At 37.6% G+C, this 20,328-nt stretch overlaps 1 protein-coding gene across 8 annotated transcripts in view; it reads right to left on the bottom strand.

Annotated features, from left to right (window-relative positions):
• The window catches only part of JAKMIP1 (janus kinase and microtubule interacting protein 1), a 92,875-nt gene that overhangs the window by 60,082 nt on the left and 12,465 nt on the right, over positions 1-20,328 (bottom strand). For all 8 annotated transcript variants that reach the window (XM_057426599.1, XM_057426598.1, XM_057426602.1 and 5 more), the window contains exons 2-3: positions 18,987-19,261; positions 12,172-12,666 (exon numbers count right to left, since the gene is read on the bottom strand). In XM_057426599.1, coding sequence (XP_057282582.1) covers positions 12,172-12,666; positions 18,987-19,115 — 624 coding nt within the window. In that variant the 5' untranslated portion in view covers positions 19,116-19,261. The remainder of the gene's footprint in view (positions 1-12,171; positions 12,667-18,986; positions 19,262-20,328) is intronic.

The raw sequence follows: 20,328 nt of genomic DNA, 5'->3' as shown, positions 1-20,328 counted from the left end.
TGAGAACTAGTCTGTGTATAGAAGGAAAAAAAGCAAATGCACATGGCGTTAGAATAAAGGGTAGGAATAAATAGTTCTTAAAGACCCTCTATGGTTACTGAACTGCGCTGTTCATAGACCTCCATACCAAATAAAGCATACTGGTAGCAGCGATCAATTGCAGCTCTCATAGGATTTGTCCCTCACAGCATCAGTGTTAAATTCACTTTGGTACTATTCCAAATGCTAGAGGAAGTGAGAATCCACAGCAGTTACTATAGAAACAAATTTCTTAATCAGAATGTTAACTATTAACAAGATATTTATTGGAACCGTGCTGTATTTCCTTCAGTTTACTAGCTCATTTTCTTGGCCAACATAAACTCATCATATTATAACCTTATATATGGAAAAATAATGAACTTGTTAAATCAAATATTTGTTGTTAGAGTCCTACATTCACAGAAATCCTTTATGTCAGGTACACAAAAAAACCCACCAAAACACATTAGAAGTAATTTATAGTTAAGCCTGAGTGATGTACAAGATTAACACAATCAGATTACATGATCAGACACAATTTGCTTCTTCAGGATTCTTGCCTTACTCCTTTCTCAGTCTGCAAAGCACATGAAATTAGTTGGTGGACAGACCCTGAGTGGTAGGAGATGGTCTGGCTGAACCAAGCCAAGTTATTACCTATATAAAATACAAAAAGGTTCAGAAATGAAGTGAACAAGCTTGTCTAGACTAATTTTAAGTTCAAAATGGAACTGATGCAGATTGCTTCTGATGGAGCTTTTTTTTCTGATTTGGGAAGGTTGTTGGGTCTCAGCTCCTCTTCCAGTATGATACTTAACTCAGATTAGTGAGACTTTCAAGTATGCCGAAAAGGACTTGCAGGAAAAGAATGCACTGCTTATTAATGGAAGACTTTGCAACACGCAGGGTTTCAGAGGGACTGTGCAGTGAACAGCAATGACAAAAATTAAGCAGCTGCCTCATTTACTGAATGTTATCTGTCATGCACGCTGATCTATCAGGGACCCTTTGGGAGGAAAAAATGTCGTGTAACTGAATACTATGGACAGTTTCAGTTTCAATTACACAGGTGTTCACACTGAACATTTATGTTATTGAGATAAGAATTTGTCCATGCAAGGCATACATTTAACAAGGAAGAACCAAAGTTACATAGGCAGCCTTGATTTTAGTTACCCAATTAGCAGCGCATGTTATAGTCTCCATATTCTCACAACATAAATGGCAAATAGAATGACAGAGCTTTTAAGCTGGAAATAAAAAAGAAAGCAACAATCTCGGTTCAGACTGCTGCTTGCTGAACCACACAGAAGAGATTGTTTGAAACAGATGTGGCCAGTGAAATCACGCCCACCAGACCCTTCACCCTTCACACACTTCCACAGATCAAAGCACACAAGCTCACACACATTAAAAAGCAATTCCATGAAAGACAGTGGCTTTGGGGTGGGGGTCAGGGAAAGGCACAAATGGAGGCAGAATTCCCCTCTGCTCTTCCTACTAGTGTCTTTTTCTAACATTAAATCTACAATCTACATGTGGTGAAACTTCTGGGAAAAAAAAAAAAAATCCTATATTTCAGTCAAATAAAATAAAAAAGTCTAGAGACTGAAATTAAAGTTAACAACAAAATAGCAATGACTGCATATATTTTTTCATTTGGGGATTACATTTCAAGTTACAGGTAGGCACTAGAGAAACTGACTCATGTAAACATGCCCATGCACACACATACACAAAAATACACAGAGCATTGCAATAGTGCGTTGCTTTTTATAAGCACAAGCTACCAGAAAGAAGAATTCCTAAGTAACTAACTTTTTACATACTCTTAAAGGTGAATAGAACTGCAGCAGTAATACCTCTGCCTTCTGATTCAGAAGTCTGGGGCACAATACGATTATCCTTTACTCAAGGAGACAGTTACACCTTTGATTTCTCCAATATAACTGCAGCAACCCAGCCAAAGTCTCAATTTTCTTAAATTTACCCCAATGCCTGACCCAAAGATTTAACATCTTTCTTCAGACTTGCACTCTACAGAGCAAACTTGTTCATCTTCCTTACCTGCTTTCTTACCAGAGAGTACAAATTACTCCAGAGAGGGGGAAAAAAGAGGAAGAGAAATATTTTACAGGGATGCAACATCCCCGAGTTCCACCTGGGAGCCATAACAGGTCAAGAGGCAGGCAGGCAAAGAAAAAGGAGGTACAAGACTAGGAAAAGGAGAGATATTGTTTAGGTTTAAACTGAGCATAATCTGACAAGAGAAGATAGGTCAACCACTCCTGAAAGACTTTAGCTTAGCCTAGTTTTATATTTTTTAATATAAAATTGTAAAAGCTCAAAGCCTCCAAGTCACTGTATCACTGGAGAACTACTCTGTCCTCAAATTCTTGCCACAGTTACACAAAGAAAAGGATGTTGGCAACATAAAGGAAAACATCTTTATGCAATTAGACCATGTATTAAGGTCTTTATTTTAGTGGGGAGAGCAGTATCTTCCATTAGGTAAATGAAAATCAAAATGGATTAATCTGGGTTCCCTGCTGCTTGCTTTTGTTGTTGTTGTTGTTGTAGAAGCAACACAGCTGCACCCAAGATTGTCGAGAAATCCAAGTGGTCTACAAGAGAAGGAATTTTTTTTATTAGACCAAGTGGCAGAGTTGGAAAGAAAGCTTTCAGGTGCACACACCCTTCAGCAGTTAAGAAGCTCTATGCTCAAAAGCTTCTGAACTTTTCCATCTCTATAAGTTTGATTTTCCCACAAATTTTTCGTCACTTTCTCCCTCTGATATGTGTATATATGTACATACACAAACACATGCAGTGTGCATATACATGTACACATCTGTATATACATGCACACTTTGAGATCTTCCAATTATCATTTATGAAAACCGTGGACAAGCTGAACATCATTGGATTTTATGATATTAAGTAAAATAATTAGTGGTCCCCTCATGACCTCTCAGGTTTAAATGTTTAACCCTGTATTCTATATGACTACAGTATTCCTTCAGCAAAGAGCATACAGAATTTGTTACTTCCCCATGCAGAGCATTTCTTTCTTTTTCATGCTTTTTAATGTCAGTTTTACATCACTACTGAGCTATCCCCAAACTATTTATCACTTACATAGATAAATAAGTTATCTTTAATTCTGTTCTCTGCCAGGTATAGCTTGATTACATTCTCTTTTTGCCTATCAGGTCTAAAATCCATACACAGAATGTTACCTAAGTTTGTATGTCACGCAACAGTCATTGCCACATTCTCTTTTCCGGCTTTAAATGCAGTCCTGCCTGCTCACCATCCAATGTGAATGCTGCTGTTAACGATGCTCTTTCCACAAAACCTCTCATCTCTTGATTCTCTAGGCTGTTTTTCTTTTTAGTACATCAACAAAAATTACTCTCTGTCAAAGCTGTTCACAGCCTGACTGGGGTCCGTTCATCCCTTATCTAATATTAAGGAGCTATGTCCCATTTGTCATATATGCAGTCATGCATTTTCATGTTTTCTCCCATGCTACTGTTCCTACTTGAAGGGACACTCCAAAAATATCCATTTAGTTACTGACTGACCTTCCTCAAATTCTTCCTGTATCTCACATTTTTCATGACACCTTTAAAGTACAAAGGAAACTATGACAAAACTAAATACTGCTTTTGTGCATTCCTCCCTGTACTACTATTTATGTGAGACATCTCACTAAGGTACAAAGGGTAAAGATCATCTTTTCTTCCTAGATGTTCAGCACAATGAGATCCCAACCCATGCACTGGACTATTGATATTATGTTATATCAAATAATAGGTATTATGTTAAATCAAACATATTATCCCAGAAAGTGCTTCTGCCAGGCTGCCTTGGTTTAAAATTTGTTCTAAGTTTAGAACAAATTTACCCACTTTTACAGCTACACAACAGGATCTTTTACATTCTGTTTTGCATGGCTTTAAAAGCATTTTAGAATAGCCACACTTTTTATGCATAGTACAATTCATAACAAAACATCTGTGATAGGAAGGCAGTGGAGCAACACGAGGTTAGAACATTTTAAATTACACGCTTTGACAAGAAAAGTAGCAGATATACCCTCTGAAAGAGGATTTTGAAGAAAGTATGATCATCCACAACAGCTGTGGAGCAAAATTACTGAGAAATTATCTTGGATGGCATAAGTAACTCTGAAGCTCTTGGTTAAAAATCACAGCTTTCTAAAGTATTGTTTCATAATTAATGGGGTTTGTGTTGTCCAAATGTCAGGTGCTGAACACAGCAATTGCCTGCACTATATCAATGAAGAGCTAGCACTTAATAGCCTGTGCCAAAATTACAGTGTTTCCTAAGGACAGGTATCTAATCGCCTCCTAACAGCTAAGAGAAATGAGCAGAAATGTTTTAACAATATTTATCAAACATGAAATAGAACCAAGCCAGCCACTGGAAAAAAGTATCCCCTGCCAATTATTGCACACTTCAATAGCTACAGTGAAAGAAAGTCAGAGACCTTCGGGGGAACTTTATTCTCTTGCAAAGTTGAAAGAGAAATTCCCAGGGAATTAAAAGCTAGATCTATCAAGGCAGTCACATACTCAGTTTTCAAAGTGGAAAAAGCCAGCTGCTGCACTGCCAAGTGTCAGACCTTCCTCTTTACTCATCCTTACCAAAGTGATCTCCTAGCCAACTGCAGAAGAAAATTCTACAGTGGTCTTCTCCAGAAGAAATGTGATTAATCTTTATACTAAATTCTTTATACCAACAATAGGAATACCTTGACAGGAGGATTGTTAGTTAGCAGGAAAAGAAGTGCCAAAAAAAAAAAAAGGAAACAAGAAAAAAAAAAATCAATTGAAGATAGAACTAAATGGAATTACACTTTTTACATTTATAAAGAGACACTAAGACCTGACAATGCTATCCCAAGCTGAAAGCCCACCTGGAGGGAGGAATTAAAGTACTCCTGTATTGTGCATAGCATTATGTGCACCAGACATAGCCACCTATTTAAATGAATGTTTGCTGTTATTTAGGAACCTTAGGGGAAGAGGGAGAAAAGATGCCAGCCATCCAGTGGAGAAGTAAGAGTCTAGACATAGGTAGCCGGGACTTATTCTTAACTTCATACGTAATTTTTCCAAACCAACCATCTTACTCTCATGAGTAAGGCATATTTTAAAAGTTTTGATAAATTATACAAGAAACACCACAGGGGCAGACAATTCCAGAACTTACTGATAGGAGGTTTCTCAAAAGCTGTAGCTGACTACGGTCCCAGCTACTGGATCTCTCCTGTTATCTATTACAAGTGTTCATTGACAAAGCTGCAACAAGTAAGTAGTCAAAAAGATGGAAAATGTAAAAGAAGTAAATAATACAAACTTAAGGAGTTTTTTGCCCAGGTGCCACACCCTTCTGTGGCATCTGATACTGTTCCATATTTTGTAAGAGATATGAAAGTCAGATTTGTGACCTACCATAGCAGAGTCCTTGGAAATACTAAGGATAAACACAAAATGCTGAGCCTGCACTGTAAGAAAATTCCATTAGATTTGCTTGATTCAGTAAAAAATAAGGCCTGGATGGAATGCTGCCCGGTTAGCTCCTGAGAGGACAAGCATAAATCTTCAGAGGGTGGAAAGTAAAGTATTATTTGCAGTCCTAAAATGCTGGAGGTGGTGAATGAATCTTTACAGATCAGATCAGCCTTGGAATGCAGCTGAAACACGTGTCTGAAACAGATGGTAAAATCCAGGGAAGCAGCCTACAATTTGATATCAGCAGCTGTGTGTGAAATACATGCGGGTTTAAGTGGCTGATAAGAAGCATGCTACAGCAGGCTTCACACAACCATGCATGACCGCACGCACTTGGATGATTCAAAATTCAACTTTCCAGTGTCAAAATTGAAGATTTTGGTTAGGAATCAAAACTCATATGTGCCACCGCAGAAGTGAAGCGAGAAAAACCAGGCTCCATACTTCTTCTCAGGGCAGCAGAGGATCAGAGTGCCCCAACTGTCCTTCTGCAGCAGAATTTTCAGAGAAACAAAAGGCCTCTGCATTGCCCCAACTCTCCTTCTGCAGCAGAATTTTCAGAGAAACAAAAGGCCTCTGCATTACCCCAACTGCTGAATGTAACCTAAAGATATGAATTTCAGTGCCCTAAAATGGCAAAATCCTAGTAATGAATATGCAGGAGAAAGTACATGCTATTAGAAAATAATTGCCACCACTGCAAAGGATGCAATTTGGGGTTTCCTTTAGCTCCTATTATTTTTCGTGTTTTATTGAAAAATAATTGCTGAATCTCTTGGAAGGTAAAAGTATCTTATTTGATCATCTAAACTTTATCCCTTACAAACTGAAGGGAATAACACATTTTAACATCTTCACCAACTGGCCTGGTGGAGAAATGGAATGCAGCTTCTCCAAATGTGTGAATGATACAAAATCTGGGGGATCTGTTACTACTCTAGAAGACAGGAACACCATTCAGAGGGGCTTTGATGTGCCGGAGAAATGATCCAAAAGTCCTCATAAAGTTTGCCTAAAACAGATACAACATCCTGCCCCTGAGAGGATTTATATTCCTGCAGCAGAAACGGCAGCAGAAAAGGACATCAATTGAAGTTGGCAGTTCTTCAAGGGGCAGAATGAAAAAAGAAAAGAAAAAAGGAAAGACACTGATGTCCTGGATTACAAGATGGATATGGGTCAGTGATGAGAGCTTGCAGTGACTGAAGTTAACCTGATACTGAGCCAAATCATGAAGACAGTAGCCAGAAGACAGAAGTGATTCAGCCTTTCATTAAGCACTTGTGAAGCCACACCAGGAGCAGCACAGCCACTTTGTGGCTCCCCAGCACAAAAAAAGGTATTGACAAACTGGCACAAGTGCCACAAAACTGAAGGAAGGTCACTAAGATAACTGTGAGGCTGCACCATAGGGCATTCAAGGAACAGGTGAGGGAGCCAGGCTTGCTCAGCTAGTGAAAGACTGCAGGATGCATTACAATTGCAGATACCAATTCAACTGTTTAAATATGGGGATGAATAAGGCAGATGCTTCTCATAGAGATGTATAGAAAAAGGACAGGGGTAGCAATCAAACAAAAGAGGAAGAAAAAAAAAAAAAATCTACAGTGCCTGGGCACTGGGGCAGGTTGTCCCAGAGACTGTGGATCTGTGTCTTTGGAGATTTTTCAAGTTGCAATGGAGAAGACCCAGAACAACCTGATCCAACTTTCAATGCAACCCTGCTTCAAGCAGGATATTGGACCAGATGACCTAAAGAGGACCCTGCAGTTCACACATGGAATGCCAATGCTAAGCAATTCACTAAGGACTTCTGGGCAGACAAAGACATTTAAGAGCTGTGTAAAGTTAAATACTAAATCGTGAAGGACTGAAGCAGAAATTCAGATTTGTCCAGAACTGGAACAAACTAATTCTTAATTCTGAACATTTGTTATCCTTGGCCTTTAAGAACCTTTACTTTAGTCATGAGATTCAGTGTTTCACACAGATACAGAGCTGAAGTCATATTTTTAAAGAATCAATATATAAATGTCTACATAAACATATTCTGCAAGAGGATTTTTCCCAGTGAAACTGCCTTTATATTTACCTGTAAACAGTGCTTAATCTATTAGCTTGAATTGTAGTCCTCCCAGTACTGCATTACATTTATTTGGCATACACCAAACAGAAGAATGGGCCATGCTGGAAGGAGTCTTTAAATTATGAAACTGGACAATCTGAACTAAGGAGACTGAGGACAGTTCAATAGTGCATCTATCTTCATTCTTGGTCATGGCTGATCAGGAACTTCTGAAAATCACTCCTAAAAACAATTTCTATTACTTTGATTCCATTGATGGCAAAAGGAGTTTTTTTTCAGTAATGTTTCATTGGTCTTCAGACATTTTTTATGAGGTTATTTGAGAATAGAATTGAAATAAGCAAATTTAATTCATCTGGTATACTGTGTGCTCTCTTAAACATGGATCTTACTGTGTACCTTGCAAGATCAGTGAAATTTTTTACACTGATTTTGTTTTTCAGAAAACTGGGACTATTTCACATTAAAAAGAAATAATGTTTCCCAGTTAAATTCAATCCATGCTGTTTAGGAATATTTAAATATTATTTTTCTAATAACAGTTTCTGATAAAATAAACACTCAGTTCCCTTCTTATTAAAGATAAATACTATGAATAAATCAATGATAACATATGTATCTTCTAAGACAAGCACTGGGAAGTGTTCATTGTTCTTATCTCTGCAAAAACAGTATCTTGAGAAGTAAGGGCCTTCTTAAAAACAGCATGCATGTAGTCTCAGAATGAATATGACCTCTAACTAATACAATACACTTAATATTCATGCTTCCTTCACAGCTGTGCTGATAACAGAATAATTTTGATCTGTTCCTAAAACTCACAGCCAATTTGAACATGCTATGTCAGCAGTTTCAGGCAGAAGAGAGAAACTCCACTTACCCTGGTAGCTAACTTTAAACATGGTTTCAAAACCAAATAATCTGTTAAATGGCAAGCTTGAAGCCCAAGAAAAACTCACTGAAACAAGCTGTTATTTTGTAGACATTTTTATACTTAGATTAAAACATTAAACACCCTTGTAGAACAGTTCTGCTCTTCAAGCTACTTTAGAAACACAACTTAATAAACCCAACTTCTCTTCATCATTAATCAGGTCTGCATTAATGCATTTTGTACTAGCCTAGACCTCAGAATGAAATCAGACACACTGCTTACGAGTATGCCATTAAAATAGAGGCCTGTTGACACAGTTATGTAGGTGTACACATGCTTGTCTATGCAGCCCTCAGCTGAATGTGTGCTTTGGGAATCTTCATGCTGAAGTTCCCATGAGGAAAAAGGAGGGAGGAGAAGGAGGAAAAAGGAGGGAGGAGGAAAAAGGAGGGAGGGAGGGAGGAGGAAAAAGGAGGGAGGGAGGGAGGAGGAAAAAGGAGGGAGGGAGGGAGGAGGAAAAAGGAGGGAGGAGGAAAAAGGAGGGTGGAGGAATAAGGAGGGAGGAGGTAAAAGGAGGGAGGAGGAAAAAGGGAGGGAGGAGGAAAAAGGAGGGAGGGGAAAAAGGAGGGAGGAGGAAAAGGAGGGAGGAGGAAAAGGAGGAGGGAGGAGGAAAAGGAAAAAGGAGGGAGGAAAAGGAGGGAGGAGGAAAAAGGAGGGAGGAGGAAAAAGGAGGGAGGAGGAAAAAGGAGGGAGGAGGAAAAAGGAGGGAGGAGGAAAAAGGAGGGAGGAGGAAAAAGGAGGGAGGAGGAAAAAGGAGGGAGGAGGAAAAAGGAGGGAGGAGGAAAAAGGAGGGAGGAGGAAAAAGGAGGGAGGAAATTTTTTCTGCCAAATACCTCTTTTACTTTCCCTTATCAGGCACTAGGATTTTCTCCATTCAACCTCATTTGTATAAAAGCTTATTGGGTATTTTTCATGGTTCTATTCTTAATTGTGAAGACAAACTCTAAATTAATTAATTAATCATATCTCCAAAATACTGACATGTGGACAATACAAGCACGGCTGCTCATGTACTCAATGTAATTGTATCCATATATTCATTGACAATGTGTTTTTGCTTTTTTCCCCTCCTTCTCACTACATTTATCTTTATATTTTTTGGATAGTAAACAAAACAAAAAAAAAAAGCATGTTTTTACTTAAATTAATCATGGGTATAACCATCAATGGTAAAAATATGTATTTTTCAGGGGTTTAGCTGCAATGTCCATATGAAATGCATTTGCAAAACTAACCTGTTATCTAAAATGCAAAATTAATCAGTAAAGTCAAACAAGACAATCAAGACACTGCATCCTGAATTACATAATCTGAATTTGAATCACAATATGGCCAGCCCATTTAACCTTTTGATACTAAAGATGTTGATTTCTTAATAGCACTATAAAAGACAACACACAAAAAAGCACATTAATTGAAGCTCAGTTACAGAACTGCACTAATATTAATAACACTGCCTGCCACATCCATGCCATTTTATCCCGCAAGTGTAGGAATAAACTGAGTACCCCAAATCCACAGCCAATACAGTTTATCTGAAATTCAAGGCAAGCATCCCTTGCACTAATTAAAATGGGGGGAGAGGAGGGAGGGAAATATCCTGATGATCTGGTTCTTTAATCCCACTTGCTCTCCCAGAGGAAGAGAGCAGCATCTAGGAACCATGCAGCATTTTTTACCTTGCCCCAGATTTAAAGAGTGCCCTATTCAATAGCAACTGCCTAAATTGCTTTGAATTCCTAGAAGAAACACTTCTCCCTCATAAAAACAAACCACAAAATTTAATGAAAAAAATGAAACTCATTATACAAAAGGAGTTGATGCACTACAGGGCAATACCAGGCTCCTGATACTTTCCCCCTGTACTTCAGATATGAGCATTTCCAGTGAAAGCCCATGAGACTGATGGCAGGCCTCCTCTGGTGCTTGGAATAGGAAACAAGTCATCTACACACTCTCCTAATACAGTCACCATTTTAGATAACCTGAGTCACAGAGGCCCAGTAAGGCTCCAGCTGAAATTCTGACTGACTTGACAGGATTTTGTCAGACAGAAAACACCGAGTGCCTTCCTTCATCGCTTCGCACCACAGCAGGCTGGAAGCTTACACTTTTGAAAGGGAAGAGTTAACAGTTTTCTTTACAATACCGCTCAATGACACGTCATAGGTGTGTTTACTGGGGCAGTCTGGGATGACAGAATTTGTGGTGCCTCACCTCACTGTTTCATGGTGAGGTAACCTTCTTTGAAGGTTAAACTGATTTAGAAATGGTTCTCTAGAAAAACACGTCACAATGTAGCAACTTCCTCTCCTCTTTAACCCTTTTTAAAATTGCCTGTATTTCATTGTCATGATTTTGAAATTCTACATTTATAATATGGACAAAATATGAAACTCTGCTTACAGAAACCTCATGCTGTCAATCTTTACACTGGTTTTCAATCAAGGGAATGATACCCCTAAGACTTGATCAATGTCCAATTTATTTAAAGTATAAATATTAACTGCACTAATAGCTTTCATTGTCTCAGGCAGAAAATCACCACCATCAAACAGATATGTAGTATCTGTAGCTTGCCCTTACCATCATTCTTCCTAAAGAATACAAGAAAGAAGAGGACATACCTGTGCAGACGCAAGCTGATAAAATATTTTTTTAAAGAAAACTCATGTTTCATTCCACTTAATGTCTGTACTTCCTAATACATAATAAATATCATGCTTATTATAATTTTAGAATTTATTCACATATTGTACTGCTAGCTTTGGCAGATTAACAATCATGTGTATATAAATATATATGGCAAATATCAGGGGACCAAACATAAGCGCTGTTTGATGGTGACCTTTCTAAATGTACTACTGTGTACAGGCTATCTTTGATTCTCTACATTTTACAGAGTTGAATAACTTGAAATACTGTCAGGAAACATTGCATGGTTTTTAACTTCACATAAACAGCATAGTCTGACATCTGTGCTGATGTCCTAGGTTTTATGAAGCATGAAAAAGGCCTCTTGCCCCATGTCCTAACTTTTCTGCTGCAATACAAAAACCACAGAAATTTTAGAAAAAAAAAAAGGGCAACAATGCTTAAAATTGAATGACCTGAATAATTATGTAGAAAAAGACATTGTCTTGTTTCAGCACTAGTAGTTCCTCCAACACAAATATAAATGCTCTCTGTAAAGTTAATTTTGCCATCTCACAAAGGCGTTCTTGCATTGCCAAATGAGCAGTGCCTGACTGTTTTGGTCAGTGGAACTTTGTGAGGGAACGTAGTTGAGCAAGTGGGAAGTCTGTTGCTTTGGTCTGCTGAGAAAATTAATCCTGGAAAGTATTGGTTCTCTCGTATTCCACATGGTGGAACATAAAGCTCTGAATTGGGATGGGCTACACATGGAATCAAGGTTCATCTTTGCTATAAGGAGGACCAAGTAGCACAAATACTGGCCTATCATAGCAACCAGTACTGATGAAAGATGCCACTGCAAAAGTGTGGGTTTATATTAATAGGTACATACAGCAAAATATACATATATCTGCCATAAACTGAAATAAGCACACATTACTTAATGAACTTACCAGCCTGCGGATCTCTCTCTCACATTCACGCTTTATTCTATTAATCTCATCCTGATGGGACTGGTAAGCCATGCGCAGGTCAGCAGCCTTCATTTTATCTGCCTGCATGATGTTGTTCAAAGCTTCTTCAAGCTGCTTTTTGCCAGATTTCAACTCCAAGATCTCCTGTTGCAACTTCAGTCGTTCACCATCGAATGCCTTGCGAGCCTCCTCCTTTGCTTCACTCAGCAGCGCTGTCTTCACTTTGTCAGCTGCCCCATCCCGCAGGACACTGACTGTCGACTGCAAACGCTGAATTTCACCATCTTTGATTTTCACCATCCTCGCTACCTCTTGCTCATGTTGCCGGATCAGTAGCTCTCTGACGCTCTGAAGTTCCTTCATCTTCTCCTCATGGAGCTTGGCTTTCAGTTCAGAAACATAGGCAGTATGTTTGTGCTGCTCCTGCTCCCTTTCTTGCTTGACCTCTTGGATTTTCTCTCTCAGCTTACCGACCTGGAACATCAATGTAAAATATTGATTAGCAAGTGCTACCACACTTCTAAAAGACACCACCTAAAACATTAAAATTCATCCTGAGTACTCAAAAACCGAGACATAATACCAGACACCTCTCTCTCCGGTAAACAACTGGAAGAGGGAGAGAAAAAGAAAAAATAAGAAGGGCTTGCTTCCCTATTAGAGTATACCAGAAAGGCTATAATGTATTTCATCATGCATAGCCTAACACCTTTCTACTACCCCTTTAACAGGGACTGCCAAAACATAGGTTCTATACATGTACTTCTCATCTAAAGCAAAGTCAGAGGCAGAGATTTCAAAGATTTGTGTTTTCACCTTGAGTGGCAATACAAATATACATACCAAACAGTGCTTCATAGTAAAAGGAGACTACCAAGCAGCTGGATGTTAGTCACTGTCACAATATTCTTAGACTGCTTGCATGTATGCTATACAAGCTGGATCTGTAGTCACACAGTGCATTTAATTTATTTTAAACTAAGCTAGATTTGCAACTTGCCTGAGATTGGTGCAGAAAGGATGGGAGATCTTTGTTAATATTCAGACTATCATTTATTATGAAAGTATAATGAAAAGAAAGTATTTTTGCACGGTCCTGAGTTCTACTGTCAAAACAAAAGTGTTAACTCAAAGCAATAATACCAGTTCAAGAAAGGCCTAGAAATCATTATTTTTTTTTGAAAGCAAGATGGATCTAAGCAGGCACTTGTGTGTGCTGAGAAGAATGGGACTTGGGAAGAACAGGACTTTTTAATTCCAAAGTCTCAGATATAACTCACGCAGTGAATCCAAGATTACTACTTAAATAAGGAGTGATAACAAAATGAGGCCAACATGTTACTCATCAAACTCACAGCGCTGACAATAGGATTTTCAGAGTCTGAACTTTACCTGAAGTCTTCAGATAGCTGGGACAGCAGACTTTCCCTGTGCAGAATGTGTTATAACCCTATTATTTTCAACAGTAACTTTGCAAATTAATCAACTCGAACTTACACTAGATTTTAACAATCAAAAGAAAATGAAAACAAAAAGGAAAGAATCTGGAGCAGGAGAGGGAAGAAAGGTATCTGTATTTGCATGAAAGTAATCTGTAGACCAAACACCAGCTGGGAGGGCACTATAATTAACAGCTGTGGAAAAGGTAACGGCTCTAAATCCTCTGAAAAAGCTGAAAAGGTAAAGGCTCTCCAGTCCTTTCCAACACCATCAGAAGCAGATTTTATTACACAAGTACTGTTACTTTATTCCAGGATGATTCAGATAACAGATCTTTGTGAAGAAAGATAGATTTGTTTATTTATTTTTCTCCCAGTATGGTAGGTCTGGCTATTGGAAATTACCTGCAGGCATCCATTTCTTCTGTTGGATGACATTTAGTTCCAAGCCTAAGATAGCACTAATTTTCATTGCTTGCATTAGGGTTCCCAATTCCATAGGAGAATCTAAGATTCTCCCAACCCTGCTGTAGCACAGAGGTTGGATTAGGTCTGTAAAGGTCCCTTCCAACCTAAACCTTTCTTTGATGCTATAAAGAATCTAAGCCACTTGCCTATTATCACCAGTGGATGAGTGGATTTACAAATGAAACAACACTCATTATCTGCTTAAATCTATTAATTATTTCCTTACTTATGAGAGAAGAAAATCAAAATAAAACTGAGCAATGAAACCTAGTAATGATACACAGGACAACACACTGTATAATAGCATACATAACCAAGGTTAATACTGCTCCAGAACTACAATAATTTAAAATTAGTAATATTGTACATAAAGCATTCAACAGTCAGTTTTGAATACAACACATTAATGAATGTGACTTCCTAAAAAGACTTTAAATATGCAAGAAACATTCTGAAATACTGAAGGAGTACTTGCTCATTTTCATCTTTCACTGAATTGAGAGAAGATACCATCCATACGAATTCTTGCTGTCTGTGAGAACATGTATTAAACTACTCTAAGTAACTAAGTATTATCATATATCACTAGTCATTTTACTGAAAAGCTTCAGCAAGGTAAACAAGAAGAATAAGAACCCTTCTAAAACCTCTGGATTTTCACACTGCATCTTAAATGCCTCTCATTCCTCATGACCCAGTAAAAAAGATGCATACTAATTCTCAAGGTCTTAGAAATCTTTTCTTGTTATTGGGTCTTGTCAGAGAAGGTGGGAAGTTAGATCTGTCTCTTGGATCTTTCCTGAAATCAATAAGCTGCCCTTCCCGCATTCTCTCCATCCCTTTCTCGTGCACACTGTGCAGATCTGCACGTCTGGCTTCCAGAACAATGGACTGAATGAAAATAGTAGTGTGGCATTCTCCCATATGCTGAAGTCACAGTTTCAAAATGAATTTAAGCTTTAAAGCAATTTGTCTTTTTTTAGTTTTTAACACTATTTTTTATTTTAATGAAGAAAACAGTTCTGTTCATAGGCTGAACATGGAGCATAATAAAAAATTAAGTCAATAGGGAAACAAAGTCAGGAGGATATCAAGGCATCGATAAAACAAGTATTTTTTCTCTTTCTAAATGAAATTGTTAATAATCTCTGCACATTGATACAAAATTGTTGACAAAGCAGAAGGTGGATTCTTGGGAAAATAATGCCCCGAAATTGTTGCTTCTTCTCTTTCCTATGTCTGAACAACACCTGATAGAAGGATTTTATTTAAAACAATACAATCACAATATCACTGGATATCTGTACTCTGGATGTGGCCTCACCAGTGCTGAGCAGAGAGAAAGGATCACCTCCCTCCACCTGCTGCCAGCACTATTCCTAATACTTTCTTGTTGATTCTTCCAAATTAATGATAATCATTGCTTAATATCTGTATATTGATGTCTCACACCTCCCCACTTTTGTTTTACAGGGTTAGAAATTGCATTATCATGTCTAGCATATTCACTCAATTCTGAATTCTGATTGAAGTAACAGCATCACATATTCTTAATAACTTTGTTACTTACTGTTCAATGTTTGACAGATGTCTAAATTCTCTTGTTTTAGTGATTAATTTTTCAAGTGTTGAGAGTTTAAAATTTATATGTCAAGCACAGAGAAGAGCTGAATTCAAATGTCCTTCAACTGTTCTCAGGAAACAACCTACCCAAGGTCATGTGCTTCCTTGTGATTCCAGTCAGTAGAGAAAGGAGAAATTATACATGGCTTTAGCAATACTTCATCCATTTCCCTGCTCCAAGAGGGTTACCGTATTTCATTCCCAAATGCAAAACCCTAGTGCCTCCTTGCTATTCAGTACATTCCTTGTAGTTCAGTAAGTTAACCAGCTCCTTTCTTACTCCATACTTAGCAGATGGGACTAATGTTCATTTATATGTATATATATATATTCAGTATGTCTGGATGCTCAAATCAAAACCTGTATCTAGAGTTCTTCCATACATACTGCCCATAACTCTTTCCCATACGACTTTTTAAGTCCCCAGTAAATAAAGCTGTTTTGACAGTATAACATGCTGTCCCAGTTTAATTTCACATATTGAAAATAGATACTTTATTTTTTCAACCTATAAGGAATCACTCTTACACACATATTCAACATCTGACATCAAAGGTCAAAAAACCCAAAGAAATCGAGGAAAAACAGTACTTAGAAAAACAATATAAAATCGTGAGGTGATACAATGGCAACTGAGCTGAAGCATCTCATTTATCCTAACTCCTAGATGTGTTCTGATCTCAACTCTATAAATGTGTAGTCACAAGCAGAATATGGATATTTAAAAGCAACAGCAGAAGCTGGTGAAAACGAAGCAATAGTTACAGCAAACACTATAAACACCTTGCTATCAAGAACAAAACATTACCTGAAGTATTGGAAGGCTATCTTCTAATATTTGCTAATGACCATGGTAGGAATAGGTACTTTGTAGTACTTCCACCAAAACATTGATGGATCTCAGCTTAGGCATTTATAAAACTACTGAGCTGATTGATAGACATTTTCTTGACTCTGACTGTCAAAACCATGCTCATTCACTGCACTTCTTGTGCTTGCTGCACTGGACTTGGGAGTTCAGTTAGAGTGATTCTTGCTTCCATTCATGTTAAAAGAAGTATAATTTTTGTGCTTTGATCAACTTTTTTTGTTATATGATACCCAAATTTTGGATGTCTTCCAAATCTTTCCAGTAGCAGAGAGGGCAGTGCGTGAGCCTGTGTTCAGTTCATGCATTTCCTTCTCCAGACTCTACACAGGTGGCAGCAAACCTACAATCCCAGGAGGACATGCTGTCTGTCAACAGGCTCCCCAAACCAGTCAAACAAGCACTCTCAAAACAAGGGACAGTACAAGAGATCTAAGACAGGGCCATAACTTTTGCTTCAACTCTTAGGCAACATAAACCAATTCAGCAGCTCATAAGTCAGAGGAACAAAACATCATTAGCTAGATCCACAATATTCAGAGAACTGCAAACATCAGTTTGCATAACTTCATAAGCCTGGAAAAGAACAATTTTACAGGAGAATCTTCTTTAAATGGCTCAACAACAAATGAAATGAAATGAACTGGGAAATATACAGAGTTTTGAATGTCTCACAGGTAAACATTTTATTCCAGGGAAACAGATATTTTGCAGGCAGAAGTTAAAAATTAATTTCCATTAGTGATGTCTCTCATCAATTATAAGGTTCTTCCTCAGCTAAATCATTAATATAGACATTTACATGAGAGACAAAATAGTTGAGGAGAATTAAATTAAATTAATTGGCCCCACAAGAGTTTGTTACCTTTTCTAATGCAGTTACCTCCCATGGGCCAAAGAGCTGTCCGTTTAGCAGCTTTAATATGTCCTCTCTTACCTCTGTTCCAATAGAGCCATCTAATTTATTTAGATCTCTCTAGGCACAGTGTTTTCACTTTTCTGACACCAGGTCATAATTTCAGTTGGTTTTGTTACTGATTTTTAACCTACAGTTCAAAGAGGAAAATCTATGTCTTTGATTTACTCATCTTGTCGGTCAAGGCATCTATGCAACTACCGCACACAAAAAGCAGGCTGTTGTCCTGATGGTGGGAAATCAAATACACAGTTCAGTTTCAGTTAAGTGATTTCAAGCAAACACAGCAAAGCTGTGTGAAAGACAATGAAGACTTCTTCCACCCTCACCCTTCCAGAAAGGCATCCAACATGCTGCAGAATTTACTACAGTTTGTACTGTGTACTTAGTAGAGCTCTCTGGCTGTAATTTCCTCTTTCATATTCACCTACACATTACATACATGAGCTCACTCATTTCTCTGCACATATACGTATGCTTTACACAGATGTATCTCCTATAACAGCCACAACACACAAGAAAAGATGCAATCCTCAAACTGTAAATAGATAAACAGGTAACCAAACGGAAGCAACTCTTACCAGACTGGATATAGGTAAATAAGCAGACTAGTTATAGAAATGTTCCTATAGCTGTTATGGTCTTGTAGCTACACTTTATTTTTACTTGAATCAGAATTAAATTTGACATATTACAGGGAAAGCATTAAACTTGGAGGCATATAAGGGCTAAACTCTTCTTAGGGTTTGTGGAATCTTTTTGTAGATTTTTTTTAGACTCTGATTAATTTAAACACTCAAAATTAATTCATTCTTCTGTCCAAGGTAAGGTAACTTTACACGCTCTTTAATGCGATTATAATTAAGATTATAATAAAATCACATCTGTATTTCGACATAAAAAGTGACAGGAAAAAATAGAAATAAGACAAAATAAAGAGAAAAATATCTACTGAATGTGCTAGGTAGACAAATATTGATGGATCTGCTTCATTAAAAATAGGATGCATCATTGAACATCTCAGAGCAATGGCACATATAACCCCAGCAAATCAAATCAAGACACCTACACAGATCATCTCCAATTAATTTACATTTTCCATGAGAATTTAAAGTGACAAGCTTTGAATATGGTGCTGATGTTGACTTTGAAGACACTTCTGTTTACAACATATAGTTTTTGGTGCTAAAATCAAATACAAAACTCCCCCGTTGCCTCTAAGTCACACTGAGATAATGCCATTTGTATTGCTGTGACTGCAAATTTTGGTGACTGCATGTTTGGGGATATTTACTTCCCTTTGTGCATTGTTTAAAATGCTTGGCACCAATTTCAGTTCATCAGTGGTTCCGATTTCATTTGTCACGGTTTTCCTTTAAGGCTAATGCATTTTAGTAGCGAATTAGTTTGAGATTCAAGCTCTGCTGGTTTGTAACAGTGGTACTGTTAGGAAGAATGATCAGAAAATACAGAAAAATACCTTGCTTTTTTCTTGCTGGAATTCTATCTGGATGCTGGTTAGTTTAGTTCGTAGCTCCTCATTAGCAGCCTGAAGGGCTTCAATATCCATGTCAGACTTCTCTCCCTTGGCACGACTTTTCTTTGACATAATTGGTTTTGAAGTTTAAAATACTTCTTTTGCTCCACACTGAGCTACCAGCTACTGCCTCCTGCTTTCAGCATTGAAGAGACGTGTAGTATTCAACAAAATCATTCACACAAATCTCTGCCATTACAGGAGCAGTCTCTCATGTCCTGGAAGAAACAAAGCAGTGGGAACAGAATTAGGCTACCGCATAGAACAGAATCAACCATCAGACTTTACATCCAGTCTTAAAGCACACTGAACTTCCTTGTAGTATAGACTATATTGTGTAGTGTACTAGACTTTGAAAGAAATAGATCAGAAAATAAATTGTATTTATATATATGAAATATAAAAATATTTCATCATCTACTCTAAACCCCATCAACAATAATCTGGTGTCCACAGAAATAAAACTCTTTAAAGTTATGATGAATATAGCACATAAACAGAAATTATATCTTGTTCAAGATCTCTCTGGACCATGCTCAGGATTTCCAAGAGGCATAGGGACAGCCATAAATTAACTGAGGCTGGCGATATTTCAGTGGGAATGGTTTATTTCCTGTAGAAATAAGGAAGCACTTCTCACATTACTGTATCACTGATATTTCATAATTATATTATTTATAATTATCACCGAGTCTTACAGCATCAGGATATATGGAAAATGAATCATTAAACTGGAAAAACATTTTAAAATTACTTCTTAAAAATCATATATAAAAACTGCTTATGTTCCTGTTTGATGCTGCTTGAAATGCCCTAATCAAAACACAAAGGTGATTTAACTTCATTTTCATTCCCCAGCATGTCTCTAAGCTTACAAAGTATTCAATTATTTAAATCAGCTTTATGTTATATTCAAGAAGAATATCAATAGCAGACAAAGAACCCTAATTGCAATAATTGGGAAATCCCACGATTAGTCTACTTCATGGGTAGTTATGGAAGCTTAATCTTCAGGGTTTTTTCCCCTCTGCTCTCCTTTAATAATAACCTGCTGCTCCACAAGAATAAACTGAGCAACACATGCAATCAATGCTGAATTAGTTTCCAAACCCTCTACTCATTTTAAATATCCACAGTATTTTAAATCTACATAATTTTCATCATTAAATTGCCTACAAAGCAGGTGGGTTCCTACTTTAATACTGAACTACCTTCCTGGAGAATTATATTTCCAAGAAAATTGCTACCAAATTCCTATCAAAAGGTTGTTCTTTAAAACATACTC

This window comes from Pezoporus wallicus, unplaced genomic scaffold, assembly GCF_028554395.1.
Source record: "Pezoporus wallicus isolate ANWC-B61680 ecotype Strahan unplaced genomic scaffold, APGP_CSIRO_Pwel_v1 scaffold_13239, whole genome shotgun sequence".
Taxonomy (NCBI): domain Eukaryota; kingdom Metazoa; phylum Chordata; class Aves; order Psittaciformes; family Psittacidae; genus Pezoporus; species Pezoporus wallicus.
Note: the sequence above shows the minus strand (reverse complement) of the source record. Positions and strands in the feature narration are given on the sequence as shown.